Here is a 17,751-nt window from a genome sequence, read left to right on the forward strand (position 1 = left end):
GTTGGCAAATTGAACTCCAATAAAAAGAAATTAAAAAAACAAAAAGAAAGAAAAGAATAAGCATAAAAGTAACCAGTACATCATTAAAAAAAAGAAAAAAGGCATCAACCAAAGATAAGCAAAGAGATGAAAACAAAAATTACAGAATAGGAAGATAATTCAGTACTAAGCTGTGACACAAATATGCAAAACAGAGTTGATTTTCCTTTAAAGAAGAGTTGGGATGGTAGATTAATGATTCCTAACTGTGCAGAAGTAAATTGATCCACTGTAATTCAGTGATGAGAGTAAAATTCTTCAGGGCAGGTTTTTCAATCGAAATGTGGCTCCAAAAATGCTGAAAGAAAAAAATAGCTAGGAGGAGAGTTGGAAAACTTAGAGCATAGAGTAAAAATGCCAAAAATAGTTTTTCATTGAGGTAATTCATCAAAATCTTCAAATCTTATTCATGGCTGCAAGCCATTAGTATATTTAAAAATTTATTCTTCTATCCACATTTATTTCAGAACTTATGAAAAAACTCATCTGAATTCTTAGAATTGCAACTTTTCTTAAATACTTGTTAGTGAAACTGAACATCAGCACACATTTTCACTCAACAATAGCAGAAAGTTAGAGAAGAATGTGTAAATCCTGGGAATAGGATAGGAGGTCTACCCCTTTTAAGGAATTAAAGATCTTCTCAGGGCTTCATTTTTGTTCCTGCCAATCTCTTAAAATTGTTTCTATTTTTGGCATATTATTATTTATTGCTTTCTAGTTTAACCTATAAGCAATTAGTTTTCTGAAAAAGTGAAGTTAAATTTGCAAATTTTAAAACTGAAAATTTGGACTGAGCTTTGCAAAACTGTACTGACATATTTCAAATCACAAATATGTATTTGATATACATGAATACAGATTTTATCTATTAGATCAGAAAAGGCTCCAGAAAATTATGAAATCATCCTTTTTCTAAAACACTAAAGAATAAAGGAAAAAATAGATATGAGAGCATGATGCTTTAGAAAGCAGCCAGTAGTTCCACTAGTGGACAGCAGTTTATTGGTTTCTCTCAGCAGTGAAGTCTCCTCCTCTTGGGTGGTTTGCACTGTGACTGCAGCTGCGTACCTTTGGTGGTATCAGATATGCTATTTAACAAGGCACACATCATATCTCCCTCTAAATGGTGAGGGTTTAGTATATGTGCTGGCCTCTGAGTCTTCTTAAATTGATTCTCTAGCTCCAGAAAACCTTGATCTCCTGAGAGGATGGTGAAAGGAATTTGCTTGGGTAGTTGTTCATCTAGACGGCCAGCCTAAGTTGGAACAAAATGCATATGTTGATAAAAATCAGCACTTGAGGTTTAAATTAAGTTACATCTATTTCAGAATGAACACATACCTAGAAAGATACACTCATTTAAGATTTTATTATTTTTAAAATTAATCTCTACACCCAATATGGGGTTCAAACTCGGGATCCGGGATCGAGTCCCACATCGGGCTCCTTGCATGGAGCCTGCTTCTCCCTCTGCCTAGGTCTCTGCCTCTCTCTTTCTGTGTCTCTCATGAATAAATAAATGAAATCTTTAAAAAAAGTACATCAAGGCTACTCAGTGGATAGAAATTATGGGCAATCAGCAAAGCTAAATTTACTAAAAGACTGTACTGGATAACTTAACCAGGTCAGTACATTTGTATCTTAAATCCAATCCTTCTCTTTATATGTTGTTTCCTATCGAACATGAAATTTACTGGATGTTCACTATAGTAAACTTCTATAAAACCAAAGAAGTCTCTCTCCATTTGGTCAGTGGTTTGTAGAGAGATACTTAAATGAAGCTGCACATTTATGAACAATAAGGATGAACTGTAGGGGCAGTTATGGAATGCTGAAAATCATACTAGTTCTGTAGCCATGAGGCCCAACTAATGGAGTTCAAAAGAACAGTACTATTTATTAGTTTTATACTCCGAAGATTTTATTTATTTTTTCATGAGAGACACAGAGAGGCAGAGACACAGGCAGAATGAGAAGCAGGCTCCCCGCAGGGGGCCTGATGCAGGACTTGATCCAGGGACCCCGGGATCACAACCTGAACCAAAGGCAGATGCTCAACTGCTGAGCCACCCAGGTGCCCCATCTTGTGGTTTGAACTGTAAGCAGCAGCCAACAAGTTTGCAGACAGGGTGCCTGGCTGGCTTAGACCACAGATCATGAGACTCTTGGTCTTGGAGTCATGAGTTGGAGCCCCAGGTTGGGTGAAGAGATTACTTAAATAAACAAAAAGACTCAAGGGTCCCTAAGTGGTTCAGTTGGTTCAGAGTCTGACTCTTAATTTCGGCTCAGGTCATGACATCATGGTTGTGAGACCATGTAGGGGCAGTTATGGAATGCTGAAAATCATACTAGTTCTGTAGCCATGAGGCCCAACTAATGGAGTTCAAAAGAACAGTACTATTTATTAGTTTTATACTCCGAAAAAAATAAACTTCTCAGCATACTTCCTTATATTTAAAAAAAGAGATCGGACACCTGAGTGGCTCAGTGGTTGAGTGTTTCCCTTTGGCTCAGGGTGTGATCTCGGGATCCGGGATCGAGTCCCACATCGGGCTCCTTGCATGGAGCCTGCTTCTCCCTCTGCCTAGGTCTCTGCCTCTCTCTGTGTGTCTCTTATGAATAAATAAATGAAATCTTTAAAAAAGTACATCAAGGCTACTCAGTGGATAGAAATTATGGGCAATCAGCAAAGCTAAATTTACTAAAAGACTGTACTGGATAACTTAACCAGGTCAGTACATTTGTATCTTAAATCCAATCCTTCTCTTTATATGTTGTTTCCTATCGAACATGAAATTTACTGGATGTTCACTATAGTAAACTTCTATAAAACCAAAGAAGTCTCTCTCCATTTGGTCAGTGGTTTGTAGAGAGATACTTAAATGAAGCTGCACATTTATGAACAATAAGGATGAACTGTAGGGGCAGTTATGGAATGCTGAAAATCATACTAGTTCTGTAGCCATGAGGCCCAACTAATGGAGTTCAAAAGAACAGTACTATTTATTAGTTTTATACTCCGAAAAAAATAAACTTCTCAGCATACTTCCTTATATTTAAAAAAAGAGATCGGACACCTGAGTGGCTCAGTGGTTGAGTGTTTCCCTTTGGCTCAGGGTGTGATCTCGGGATCCGGGATCGAGTCCCACATCGGGCTCCTTGCATGGAGCCTGATTCTCCCTCTGCCTATGTCTCTGCCTCTCTCTGTGTGTCTCTTATGAATAAATAAATGAAATCTTTAAAAAAAGTACATCAAGGCTACTCAGTGGATAGAAATTATGGGCAATCAGCAAAGCTAAATTTACTAAAAGACTGTACTGGATAACTTAACCAGGTCAGTACATTTGTATCTTAAATCCAATCCTTCTCTTTATATGTTGTTTCCTATCGAACATGAAATTTACTGGATGTTCACTATAGTAAACTTCTATAAAACCAAAGAAGTCTCTCTCCATTTGGTCAGTGGTTTGTAGAGAGATACTTAAATGAAGCTGCACATTTATGAACAATAAGGATGAACTGTAGGGGCAGTTATGGAATGCTGAAAATCATACTAGTTCTGTAGCCATGAGGCCCAACTAATGGAGTTCAAAAGAACAGTACTATTTATTAGTTTTATACTCCGAAAAAAATAAACTTCTCAGCATACTTCCTTATATTTAAAAAAAGAGATCGGACACCTGAGTGGCTCAGTGGTTGAGTGTTTCCCTTTGGCTCAGGGTGTGATCTCGGGATCCGGGATCGAGTCCCACATCGGGCTCCTTGCATGGAGCCTGCTTCTCCCTCTGCCTAGGTCTCTGCCTCTCTCTTTCTGTGTCTCTCATGAATAAATAAATGAAATCTTTAAAAAAGTACATCAAGGCTACTCAGTGGATAGAAATTATGGGCAATCAGCAAAGCTAAATTTACTAAAAGACTGTACTGGATAACTTAACCAGGTCAGTACATTTGTATCTTAAATCCAATCCTTCTCTTTATATGTTGTTTCCTATCGAACATGAAATTTACTGGATGTTCACTATAGTAAACTTCTATAAAACCAAAGAAGTCTCTCTCCATTTGGTCAGTGGTTTGTAGAGAGATACTTAAATGAAGCTGCACATTTATGAACAATAAGGATGAACTGTAGGGGCAGTTATGGAATGCTGAAAATCATACTAGTTCTGTAGCCATGAGGCCCAACTAATGGAGTTCAAAAGAACAGTACTATTTATTAGTTTTATACTCCGAAAAAAATAAACTTCTCAGCATACTTCCTTATATTTAAAAAAAGAGATCGGACACCTGAGTGGCTCAGTGGTTGAGTGTTTCCCTTTGGCATTGGGCTCCCTGCATGGAGCCTGATTCTCCCTGCCTATGTCTCTGCCTCTCTCTGTGTGTCTCTTATGAATAAATAAATGAAATCTTTAAAAAAAGTACATCAAGGCTACTCAGTGGATAGAAATTATGGGCAATCAGCAAAGCTAAATTTACTAAAAGACTGTACTGGATAACTTAACCAGGTCAGTACATTTGTATCTTAAATCCAATCCTTCTCTTTATATGTTGTTTCCTATCGAACATGAAATTTACTGGATGTTCACTATAGTAAACTTCTATAAACCAAAGAAGTCTCTCTCCATTTGGTCAGTGGTTTGTAGAGAGATACTTAAATGAAGCTGCACATTTATGAACAATAAGGATGAACTGTAGGGGCAGTTATGGAATGCTGAAAATCATACTAGTTCTGTAGCCATGAGGCCCAACTAATGGAGTTCAAAAGAACAGTACTATTTATTAGTTTTATACTCCGAAAAAAATAAACTTCTCAGCATACTTCCTTATATTTAAAAAAAGAGATCGGGACACCTGAGTGGCTCAGTGGTTGAGTGTTTCCCTTTGGCTCAGGGTGTGATCTCGGGATCCGGGATCGAGTCCCACATCGGGCTCCTTGCATGGAGCCTGCTTCTCCCTCTGCCTAGGTCTCTGCCTCTCTCTTTCTGTGTCTCTCATGAATAAATAAATAAATAAAATCTTAAAAAAATAAAAAAATTAAAAAGGAGATAAACATAATAATCAGTAAGCACAGGTTAATGCCAAGCACAGTACCTAGCACATTGTAGATACTGAATAAAAGCTTTCTAAATATGTATCTAGTGATCCACAAATTTTAGGTTACCAAATAGAGTTAATATTTATTACAGAGAAATGTAAAGAGAAACATATTCTAGCAGAGTAGCTGTAATGCAAAATGACAATATTCTAATTAAGTTTGTATGGTCTAATCAGGAAGGTTCAAGAGCAGTCCTTTTAACATGAAACATATTCTAATTGAAAAAAGAAGAGAGGGTATCATCTCAAATGTTTTCCTTATCAACCATACCTTGAAAACCCCAAATAAATGTTCCTTGGTTAAGATGTCCTGGTAGATGACCAAAAAAGTTTGACCAGTTATCAAAGTCTACAAAGACTATATGAGTCATGGTTCGCAGATAATCCAAGTCTGGAAGTTCAACAACTTCTTCATCTGAGAAGAGAGAAATATTAACCTGAATTTGGTAAGAATTAGCTAAAAACATTTTAATTGGTCAAGTTTAAAAGATACTAGAGAATATACAAAATATTAATTTCTAAACCTTTTCATGAAGCCCAAACTTGTACAATACAGTATATGTACACCAGATAAAAAATATTCTGAACATTTTTCAAAAAATTTTATTCTATATAAAAATGCTATTGACCCTAAGCCTGCCCCCTTTTTTCTGATTTTTTAGAAAAAAGACATATTTATTCAGTGTCATGATTACATTTAGCAATCAACAGCATGGGTGTTAAAAAAAAAAATTTACACTAAAATCCTTTGTTGGAATGCTTTACACTTTCCATAGAGCAGAAACTAAAATAACCTGTTATATAATTAGTCACAAATACAGTCCTCAAGTTTTGTGCCCATACACATGAGTATTGTCTAGAACATGTCTCTTCATACCAGCAAAGCCCTGCCACCACTGTGCTTGGCTGAGTTCACAAATCTGTTGTAACCTGTAGCTTCCCTGTCAATTCTCTGGCTCTTCTCCTGCTAATAAGCTTTATTTCATGGCAGTAAATAAACCTTCTGCCACTGTCATAGCTATTGCTGCTGTGGAACTGCCATAGCCACCTTAGTTTTGTGGTTTGGCATAATATTGGCCTCCACCACCACAGAGGCCAGCCAGAGCTTCTGCCTCCAAAATTTTCGTCTTTCATGGGTCCAAAATTTCAAGACTGATTGTTGTAATTGCCAAAATCATGATAGCTGCTACTACCTCCAAAACTGCTCCCACCACTACCAAATCCTTATAGCTAAGACTTTCTTTAAAAATAATTTATGTAAGAAATTTTTAAAAGAATAATATACTGGAAGAACTAGAAGGCCAAGTTTTGAGGCAAATAACCAAAACCTTGCACTGTCCATCAAAATAAAATTTCAAGGTTGCCTGTTAAGAACTTTTCCCTCTACCAGTTTTGTCCTTTTCCCAATCTAGACTTATTAGTAACCTGCTAGCTATGTGATTAAAAATCCTAGAGAGGAGAAATGAAATAACCTACAACCCTGCTACCATAAAGTGGTGCATAAGAGGTAATGGTAGCACACCAGCACCTCCCACCATAAACACATCTTTCTTGGTTCTCTTAGGTTCTTTCCTCTTCCACCATTCTACAACTCAAATCCCCATGCTTTCTGTTTTTTACCCCTTTCAATTCTTTCATACTTTTCTATCTTGATAAGGCCTTGAAGTTTCTAGTGGTAGAAATACAAAACTTAATATCTTAATTTTCAAAATGACTAGGTTTTACTCTACTCTAGGTGATAGTTGGTTAAGTGTCTGACTCTTGGTTTCAGCTTAGGTTGTGATCTCAGGGTCGTGAGATCAAGCCCTGAGCTGGGCTCTGTGCTCAGCACTGAGTCTGCTTGAGATTGTCTTTCTCCCTCTCCCTCTGCCCCTCCCACTCATGTGCACGCACATTTTCTATCTCAAATAAATAAATCTTTAAAAATAATTCTATTCAAAATTTTCATATATCCTCATTGTCCTCACTATACATTGTATAATTTATCAAGAGCTGATAGATATTTAAAAGAATTTACACTTAAAATTATACTTCTAAATAAAATAAAAACACTGCACTCTTCCACAGTTAATCTTATCCCATGGTGCAAGAAAGAAGTCTAGAATAAGTACAAAGAGATCTATCTATACCTCAATTTTCTCCCTGGTTTCTTGCTACCACTTGTAACTCTAATTCTAATTGCTATTTTAACATTAAGTAAAAGTTTTGCTTCCAAGAAAATCATAACAAAAATATATGAATTCTGATCTTTAAGATTTCTCATACTTATAGAATAAGACCAAAATATGAGGATGTGGGGGAAAAAAGAACCCTTGTACACTGTTGGTGGGAATGCAAAACTGGTACAGCCACTGTGGAAAACAATATAGAGGAGGTTCCTTGAAATCAAAAATACAATTGCCATATAACCTAGTAATTCTATTAGGGAGTAGTTACCCAAAGAATACAAAAATATTAATTTAAGAAGATATATGCACCCCTTTGTTAATTGCAGCATTATTTACAATAGCCAAGGGTCCACTGACAGATGAATGGATAAAGAAGATGTGGTGTGTGTATATGTATAATCTATAAACTGAATATTACTCAGCCATAAAAAAGGAATGAAATCTTCTCATTTTCAACAACATGGATGGATCTAGAAGGTATAATGCTAGAAAAACAAATACCATAGGACTTCATTCATGTGGAATTTAAGAAACAAAACAAAGAAAAAAGACAAAAAAAACAGATTCTTTTTTTGGGGGTGGGGGGGAACAGATTCTTAAATACAGAGACTGATGATTATCAGAGGAGGTGGGGGGGAGGATGGATGAAACAGGTTAAAGGGCTTAAGAGTACATTTGAACATAATGAGCATGGAGTACTATATACAATTGCTGAATCACTATATTGTACACCTGAAACTACTATGTTAGTTACACTGGAATAAAAAAAATATTTTTAATAAAAAAATAATTAGCCAACAACAAGAAGAGAAAAGTCAAAATAGCAACAAAAGAATTCACTTGGCTAATTTTTTTAATGCACCTAATCTGAATGGTAAGAATCTAAATGTTCAGGATAACTTTCAAACATGACTTTCAGGGGATCCCTGGGTGGCTCAGCGGTTTGGCGCCTGCCTTTGGCCCAGGGCGCGGTCCTGGGGTCCCGGGATCGAGTCCCGCATTGGGCTCCCAGCTCCATATGGAGCCTGCTTCTCCTTCCTACTGTGTCTCTGCCTCTCTCTCTGTCATAAATGAATAAATAAATCTTAAAAAAAAAAAAAAACAACAAATCTGACTTTCAGAAAGACTATCAATTTCCATCATCTCTCAAAATCCCCATGCTTTCTGTAAAAGAAAATGTTAAACATATTGTTTAAAGCTAATATATATATTCTTTGTTCCCTAAAGTTTAGAATAGTTGAATATTTAGATATTAATATTTATTAGTGTTTAGGAATATACATCCCTAAAAAGTTACACTACGGTAATTAATCATCCTACGTTTCTTCAAAATCAAATTATTAGCTTTCTCAAATCTGATGGCTACAATAGGTGTATATTTCTCTATTAGCATGTGAAATTTGCACAGACATTAGAGTTGTAAAGCCGTACCTATATTCTGACAGCTTAGGTCATTTTCAGCTCCTTTCTCCATGTCCAAATTTTTTGGATGGCTTACTGTCTGTTTCAGTTTTCTCTCTGTACGTGAGGCACTGGCAGCAAATTTGTACAGGCTTGTTTTCTCAGATCCAAAATGAGCCACACTGGGTTTCTGTAAAAAGCAATGTTTCCTATGGAAGTGCTGCTGAGCACTCTCAGGATCATGAAATGCTTTAGTACAGGTGCCACACTTGATTACATACTGCTGCTCCTCTTCCTCCTCACTGATTTCTCCTCTGTGCACTTGATGGATATGAGTATTGATGTCACTCATGCTCTGTGCTGTTGCTGAACACAAGGTGCATCGAAACCACAGTTTACCTTTATCCAGCATGATTTGGAGACATCTACTATAATCTTCCTTTCTGTTGACTTTACAGATGTAACTCTCACGGCAACCACAGGTTAACAGGTTACTGGTCTCTATCACCGGAAAATCATTTTCAGTTTTAATTGAAGTTTCAGTTTTTTCAGACACAAACACATAATCTATGCTGTGGTGATCCTTATAATGACTTAAAAATGCTTCTTCCACATTAAAGATAAGATCACAAAGCCCACAGAAGTACTTAATCTTTATTTCATTGTTATGCTCATCTTGGCAATGGCGGTATAGTGTTTCTACCTTGTGAAAAGTCTTTTTGCAGTGGGCACAGCTATATCTATGAAATTGATGACTTGCTAAAGACATGCAATGCTGTTTTACACATTCTTGGGAATCAAACATATCTTCACAAATTCGGCATTGCCATTTACCCCTTGGAGGACTGTTTGCTGGAGAATGATCAATAATAGTAATAGTTGAAGAAGGATTCTTAGCAGTCACATTATTCACCAATGTTGTAGAAGAGGATGGCATAGTTTCACCTTCTACCTCATTCATCTCATAAAAATATCTGTGTCCATTATGAAATTCAGTCACATGTGCCATGATAGTCTCTTTTCTTGTCAACTCCTTTTTGCATGTCCGACACCAGAAAAGAAAGTTATTTAAATGTGCCCCTCCATGAATCCGGCTCATATGTAAACGGATAACTCCTGAATCTTCACTCACCTTTCCACAGACCACACACTTATAACACATTGTGTTTGCTAAGAATACATGCTTTTCTACTGCATCTTCACTTGGGAATCGTTGATGGCATTCACAAAACCAAGTTTTTACAAGTGACTTTTCTTTCTGAATACAAACCATACTTTCATGGCTTCTACCTTCTAAGTTCATCTTTTTTGGAACAGTGGTACAATCTGGTGAGCTTGATTCTTGAACAGACAGAGTTCTTTTAAGTGATGAAAATTTTGACTCATCTAGCAATAGATGCAAGTCAGAAGAAGGTTTGTTACCTTCACTGATGTGGCAATAAAGTAAGACTGATTCTTCCATTGAGGTAATGACTCGGATTTTGTGCCCTGAATTCTGCTTGTGATTTCGGGTACTGTTTTCATCCATAAAGATTTGGTTGCAATTTGGACAATAACCTCTTACTATGAATTTTTCTGCAACTTGGGCAATGCTCTTCTCAGCTACAGCTACAGGACCAGCATTTCGACAACGAACTCTAAATTGGATAAAAAAATAAACTCTTTCGTAAGTACTTTCTAAATACAGTACCTCTGCTTTTCAACAGGAATTATAAACAATGCATACAGAAAGCACTAAAAGATATTTTTCAATAAAAATGCAGATAACAGAATAATTTCAACTCACAATACCTGAGTATTACCTATATTGCCTGTTTCTACTCCATATATTAGAATAGTAAAACTAGAATCAAAAGATTAAAAAATTCATATAAATATTTGGAAAATGAATCCTTAACTCTTTATAAGTTAAACAACAAATTTTCAATAAATCTAAGGGTCACAGAAAAAAGTAAAGGGGAAAAGGTAATATTTTTAAATGGGGACGCTGGGTGGCTCAGTGGTTAAGGGTCTGCCTTCGGCTCAAGGCATGATCCTGGGGTCCCAGAATGGAGTCTTACATTGGGCTCTGCCCAATGCAATGGAGCCTGCTTATCCCTCTGCCTACATCTCTGCCTCTCTGTCTCTCATGAATAAATAAATAAAATCTTAAAAAAAATATTTTTAAATGAATGAAAATGAAAACAGCTTATCAAAATCAGAGGGTAAAGCAATGCTTAGAGGAAAATTTATAACTTTAAATGTTTATATAGAAAAAGGTCTAAAGTCAGTATAAGCTGCTACCTTAAGAATCTAGAAATGGATAAGCAAATGAAGTCCAAAGTTTAAAGAGAGCAGAAATGAACAAAGTAAAAAATGGACAAACAACAGAGAATCATCAGTAAAAAATTCTGGTTGTTTTAAAGATCAGCAAATATTTGTTTGTGATAGATTACAGAAATAAATATAAAAGCTAAAAAAAAAAGAGAGCTAAAAAAACTGTATTTCATAAAAAATGAAGTAAACAAAATATATTCCTGAAGCAAGAATAAGCAAAGGATTCTCAGGATAGAGAAAAGAACAATAAAAAGAAAACCACTAAGTTATACTTGAGATTAAAAGCTTCTGCTCATCAAAAGACATAAACACATGAAAAAGTGCCCAACATCATTGTTCATCAGGGAAATGCAGATTAAAACCACAAAGAGACACTCAAAAGAACAGCTACAATGAAGAAGACAATACGAAACCTTGGCAAGGATGCAGAGTAACTAGAACTCTCATACCTTGTTGGTACAAACACTTTGGGAAAATATTTAGTAGTTCCTTACAAAATTAAATATACATCTACTCTTTGATTGCAAGTCCACTCCTAGATATTTAATCCAAGATGAAAACATATGTCCGTAAGAAGACTTGTATAAAATATATACAGCTTTATTCATAATAGCTAAAAATCCTAAATAATCCAAATGTCCATCAACATGAGAATGAATAAACAAATTGTGCTAAGTTCATATAATAAAATTCTACTTACCAATAAAAAGGAACAATGTACTGAAAATACCACAATGTACAGGAAAATACCACAATGGAGACTGCAGGGGTGAGAAGGTGGGAAATGACTGGGAAGGGACACATGGAACTTTCCGCAGAAGGGTAATAAATTATGATAAAGTATAGGTTAACAGATGTACCCATTATGTCAAAATCATAAAAGTTACAATGTATACACTGTAATGAATTTAATTTGTATCTCAAAAGCAGAACTTTTAAAAATAATTAAGGGGAAATAAGGAGTATATAAGCAGCGTTGATTAGTATTAAAGCTGGGGTAATGGGTAAAATGGAAGTTCATTATACTATTCTGTTGACTTCATACAGTTGAAATTTTACATAATAAAAAATTAAGAATAAAAATAGCAGGCAGAACCAGGATTTCAACTCATGAAATACAAGTTAGAATGTAAGTTAGAACCAGGACTATTAAACTTAGTAGTTACACTGAGTATATACAAAGTAATTATATTCTACTGCCTCAAGTTTATTGAGAACCTATTTTTCTTGAAGGTTTGTGAAAATAATTGCAATTGTCATTTAGTAGATACAAACTTTTAATACATTTTAATAGTATAACAGGAAAACAGACTGAAAAGACACAGTAGTAAGGAGAAAATATGTACAGACTTTGTTTGGATCATGATTCCAACATACCAAATGTGTAATAAAAAATTTCTTCAGATAATCGGGGAAATTTGATAACTAAGTAGTTGATATTATTAAATTGATTAGTATCAATTTCTAAGGTGTGGTAATAGTATTATAGGATTAAAAAAAGAAGAGTCTTTACTATTTATTTATAGTTACATATTGAAGTATTAAAGTATTTACAGATAGGATGACATGATTTAACTCTGAAATAACAACTTGCAAGGGGTGACAATATAAATGAAACACGATAGTCATGTTTTGCTAATTACTGAAGTTGGGTGAAAGGTACACTGTGGGTTGTACATTGCTTGATAACTTCCATTATAAAGCCATGATTATTTGATAAATTTGGCCTTTCACTGCAATTTAATCTTTCATATGATATGATACTTTCCATTCTGGCTGATGTAAAGCCAATGTTCTATTTTAACCTGCTTCTCTCCTATATACACACTACTCACATAACACACAGAGAAAAAAACACATAGAACTGTTAGTTCATTTTATATTCACAGCAATATCAAATCTACTTTTTTCATATCTTTAACTTCTCTCATTATGCTAAATTTGATTAATTTCCAGATTAATGTACATTCTCATTCTAAAAGCAGAGAAACATGGAATAGAAAAGTATTGTTTAATCTTTCCTCTGGTAAAGAGCTACTTGGGCAGGATTCCTTTACAGCCCGACTAAACTTGTACAAACCTGAAATGGGCAGTGAGCTCCATGTGGGAACGTAGTGTCTGGTGGCAGGCCACACACTTAACTTGAAATGGGACATCTTTGCACAGAGAAATCAGAAGTTTCTTTGCAAAAGATGGAAATGATATTGGATGTGCTATTCCCTGGTCATCTGAAAAACAAAATAAACTTAATTTGCAAAGATTGGAGGAGAAAGCAACCCAACCTTCCTCCCCTTCACTTTCTCAACATTGGGTGGAATAAGTAAAAGATTGATATATATGTGATAAAAATCTAGGGAAGTCATTTTCTAGCCTTAAGTACAAAAGATGCAGAACTCATGCTCAAAATTTGAGTCTTAAATGCAGAGAAACACCCAACTTCCCAGATATTATGTATACGTAAAAACATCATCCTAAATAAATGTTTTCTTTCCAAGTTTCTCTTCATTCCTCAAAGTAAACCTTATTGTTAAGTGCAGATCTCTACTGAGAATCTTTTTTGAAAAATAAAAATGAAGACAATCTTTCACTTTCATGTTTTCAGTCTAATATCAGGATAAGTTATGTCAAGAATTGTATAATAAATATGGTAAAGAGATTAAAGTCGTTCAATAAGCTTTAACAGAAAAGAGTATTAACATACCACCCAGTTTAAAATTCTGATGGAAATGATTCTTTCCAGACATATGTTTCAAACACTCATCCTTGCTGCTAAAAAGGAGGAAGCAATTTGGACATGCAAAACACTGAATAATCTGAGGAAGAAGGTTGTTTTTATGTCCATCACCTGCAGCTTCCTAAAATACAAAGCAAAGTTGTATCATACACAACTAAAATCAATAATCAGTTTTTTTAAAAATCAACTTCCAAAATTTCTTATCCATTTGGAATATTCTATACCAGTTTTTATTTAAAAAAAATTTTTTTTTTAATTTTTATTTATTTATGATAGTCACAGAGAGAGAGAGAGAGGCAGAGACACAGGCAGAGGGAGAAGCAGGCTCCATGCACCGGGAGCCTGATGTGGGATTCCATCCCGGGTCTCCAGGATCGCGCCCTGGGCCAAAGGCAGGCGCCAATCCGCTGCGCCACCCAGGGATCCCTATACCAGTTTTTAATATGAAAACTTTTCTTCCCTAAGTGTGAACCACAGAATTTTAATCATAAATGAGGTTCCATATGTAAATTAAAATTTTTTTTTCTTAAAAACAAATCTTGAGCAGCCTGGGTGGTCCAGTGGTTTGGTGCCGCCTTCGGCCCAGGGTGTGATCCTGGAGACCCGGGACCGAGTCCCACATCAGGCTCCCTGCATGGAGGCTGCTTCTCTTTCTGCCTGTGTCTCTGCCTCTCTCTCTCTCTCTCTTTCTCTCTCTGTCATTAATAAATAAATATAACCATCCTTGTATACGTATCCTTATTTACAGGTGCATGTTTTTCATTATTCGCAGTGGCCCTATTGGGTTAAAAGATTTAGTACTGAATATTAAAGGAAACTGTATGATTATTTTTCAAAAAGGCTTTACCAATTTACATATTCCTGGCACTGAGTGAACCTGGCACAATAGCTACTATAGACCGTGTTTTTATCTTTGCAGTCTGACAGGTATGGTGAAAACTCATTGTTACTTCAATTTTTACTTCCTACTAGTGAGTTTTAGTACCTAATTCATACAATTCTGTGGATTTTCCATATTCTGTGTATTGGATATTCATATCCTTTTGCCTGTTTCTTATTAATTTATTTTTAAAGATTTAATTTATTTATTTGAGAGAGAGAGAGCACAAGCAGGGGGAGAAGGAGAAGCAGGCTCACCACTGAGCAAGGAGCCAGATGTGGGGTTTGATCCCAGGACCCTGGCATCATGACTTGAGCCAAAGGCAGATGCTTAACCAACTGGGCCACCCAGGCACCCCTGCCTGTATTTCAATTGTTTCTGTTTTCTCTTCCTCTGGTTAACCTGTATCTTTTCTTCATTATCAAAACTAACTGTGCCATGCTCCATTTTGCAAATATTTTTCAAACATCTATTAATTTCATATGTGGTCACTTGAAAATTTTGATGTAGTCAAACAGGTATGTTTTTTCTAGCATCTAGGTATTGAAACTTGGTTAAGAGGCTCCTCTATCTCAAAACTAAAAAACATTTTTTTAAAAAAAAAAAGTAAACTCTATCTCTAATGTGGGGCTCAAACTCATGACCTCAAGATTAAGAGTCATGTGCTCTATCTACTGAGCCAACCAGCTGCCCCCAAACTGGAAATATCTTAAAGTATATATTTATATGTATATCGGTGTATATGTAAGTGTGCTGGTAAATAAATGTAATTTAACATCTTTTAGCCTTGAAAGTTGTATTGCGTCTTCTTAAATTTACTATCATTAATATTAGGGATATAGAAATAGCTTATGCAATACTTATGAGATGTCACAGAAGGAGGAATAAGAAATTTACATTTATACTGAGCACGTGGGAAACATCACATTTTGGTACAAAATCTAATAATCCCATGAAGTACTGTTTTCATTATTTACAAATGAAAAAACTAAAATTTAGTTTCTGTCCAATCAAGTAGCACCCTGGGAAGAGATAAAACTACCATTCAAACACAGCTTTACATCTTTGGTTATAAATTCTATTCTTTCCACTACTCTTCAACCTGTTTTAATGTTGTGAGTGACACGCAGAAGATAACATCTAAGAAGATACTATGGCTTCCAATGAGAAGGTTCAAAATGAGAGCACTAAAGGCATTTTCCTAAACACAAACTTATACAAAGGTCCTCTACTTGAAAAATGCTAACAAAATAATTTTTAGTTCAACTGTGAGTCAGAAATGGATTCAATATAAAGCTTGGTTAAAGTGTTTGCTCAACAGAACAAGAATGTGATTCTACATAAAATGTTATTAAAATATACCTATTGTAAATATATATATATATATATATATATATATATACCTATTGTAAAAGTATAACATATTTCCTTGAACAAACTAGTAGAAAGAGTGGGAAATAGAATGTTTCATAAATTACTCTCTTTCTAACCATTATACATCTAATTACATTAAAATAAAATACACTATACACATTTGTATATATAAAAAAGTTAAACTACAGTAAAGATATTATTTCATAACCTCTAGAATGGTTGTTTTAAAAGGCACACAATAAGTGTTGTTAAGAATGTAGAGAAATTGGAACCTGCATATACTGCTGGTAAGAAAATAAAATAGGGGACACCTGGGTGGCTCAGCGGTTAAGCACCTGCCTTCAGCCCAGGGCGTGATCCTGGAGTCCTGGGATCAAGTCCCACATCGGGCTCCCTGCATGGAGCCTGCTTCTCCCTCTGCCTGTCTCTGCTTCTCTCTCAATCTGTGTCTCATGAATAAATAAATAAAATCTTTAAAAAAAAAAGAAAGAAAAGAAAATGGTACAGTGTGTTGTATAACAGTTTGGTAGTTCTTCAAACAACTAAACAGAATTACCATACGACCCCCAAAATTAACTGTCAAGAAATAAAGACATATGTCCACATGAAGGCTTGTACATTTATTTTTAGCAGCATTATTCACAATAGCCCAAAAGTAAAATAACCCAAGTATCCACCAACTGATGAATTGATAAACAAAAAATGGCATATTTCCATACAATGGAACAAAAAAAGAATGAAGTACTGATATATGCTGCAACATGGATGAACCTTGATAACATTATGGTAAACTAGAGAATCTTATCACAAGAGGCCATGTATTATAAGATTCCACTTATATGAAATGTCCAGGAAAGGCAAAACTATAGACAGAAAGCAGTTTACAGATTGCCTAGGGCTAGGGAGAATGGGCTAACAAGAAGGAAAAATCACTCTTAATGACAGAATGGCTCTAGGAACAAAATGAGAAAGAGGGGTTGTACCTATTGACTCAAAAGTGACATCGAGGGCCATTAGAGTTTACAATATGTCTTCCCCTACCTCCACCACCACCAGAAAAGGAGAAAAGCAGGAAGCTATCTAGTGATATATTTATTGAATAGTTTTACTGTCAAAACCAACTAGTAATTCACACTTGTAACCTTCAAAGTGTGACCTTCAACTACAAACTTGTTAGGAATCTTGAATCTAAGGCCCAGTCTTATATTTACTATAAGAACTTACATTTTAGTAAGATTCCCAAGTGATTGGTGTGTAAAGTTTAAGCAGCACTGGCTCAGACAGAAGAAATTGGAGATGAAAGGGAAAGAAGGGAGAAGCAAGGCAAAAACACAAGTTGTGGTCATTTCACCCTCTTTCTTTGAAGAATGCCATCCTCACAAAATAGAATTCATAGGTATACAATCTTCAGTGACCTCTTCTGGCTGATTTAAGATAGGCAATTACAGTCTAATGCATACCAGTTTCCTTTAGAGTTCTTGTGAAGGACTCTCCAAAGAATAAGTAATAAAGAGCATTTAATGAGAGCTATCTAAGTTAGGCCCTAGGTGCTTTATACAGTAGTATACCTTCTCTCATCAATCTTGCATGTAAGTGTAACAATTCATTTTAGATACAAAGCATAAGGATCACAGATGTTCAGTAACTTCTGAGTACATACAGCTAATAAAAATGACAGTAGAACCCAGGTCTGTGTGACACCAAAGCATTTGTTCTGTTTTACCATAATGCTACCAGAGAGGCTG

The 17,751-nt window shown here is 35.4% G+C and overlaps 1 protein-coding gene across 1 annotated transcript in view; it reads right to left on the reverse strand.

Moving 5' to 3' along the window:
* Positions 1 to 17,751, reverse strand: part of LOC121486650 (E3 SUMO-protein ligase ZNF451) — a 90,185-nt gene that overhangs the window by 19,900 nt on the left and 52,534 nt on the right. The window contains exons 8-12 of the mRNA XM_041747711.1: positions 13,720 to 13,873; positions 13,099 to 13,246; positions 8,733 to 10,339; positions 5,385 to 5,548; positions 1,111 to 1,297 (exon numbers count right to left, since the gene is read on the reverse strand). Coding sequence (XP_041603645.1) covers positions 1,111 to 1,297; positions 5,385 to 5,548; positions 8,733 to 10,339; positions 13,099 to 13,246; positions 13,720 to 13,873 — 2,260 coding nt within the window. The remainder of the gene's footprint in view (positions 1 to 1,110; positions 1,298 to 5,384; positions 5,549 to 8,732; positions 10,340 to 13,098; positions 13,247 to 13,719; positions 13,874 to 17,751) is intronic.

The sequence above is a fragment of the Vulpes lagopus genome, chromosome 1 (genome assembly GCF_018345385.1).
Source record: "Vulpes lagopus strain Blue_001 chromosome 1, ASM1834538v1, whole genome shotgun sequence".
NCBI lineage: Eukaryota > Metazoa > Chordata > Mammalia > Carnivora > Canidae > Vulpes > Vulpes lagopus.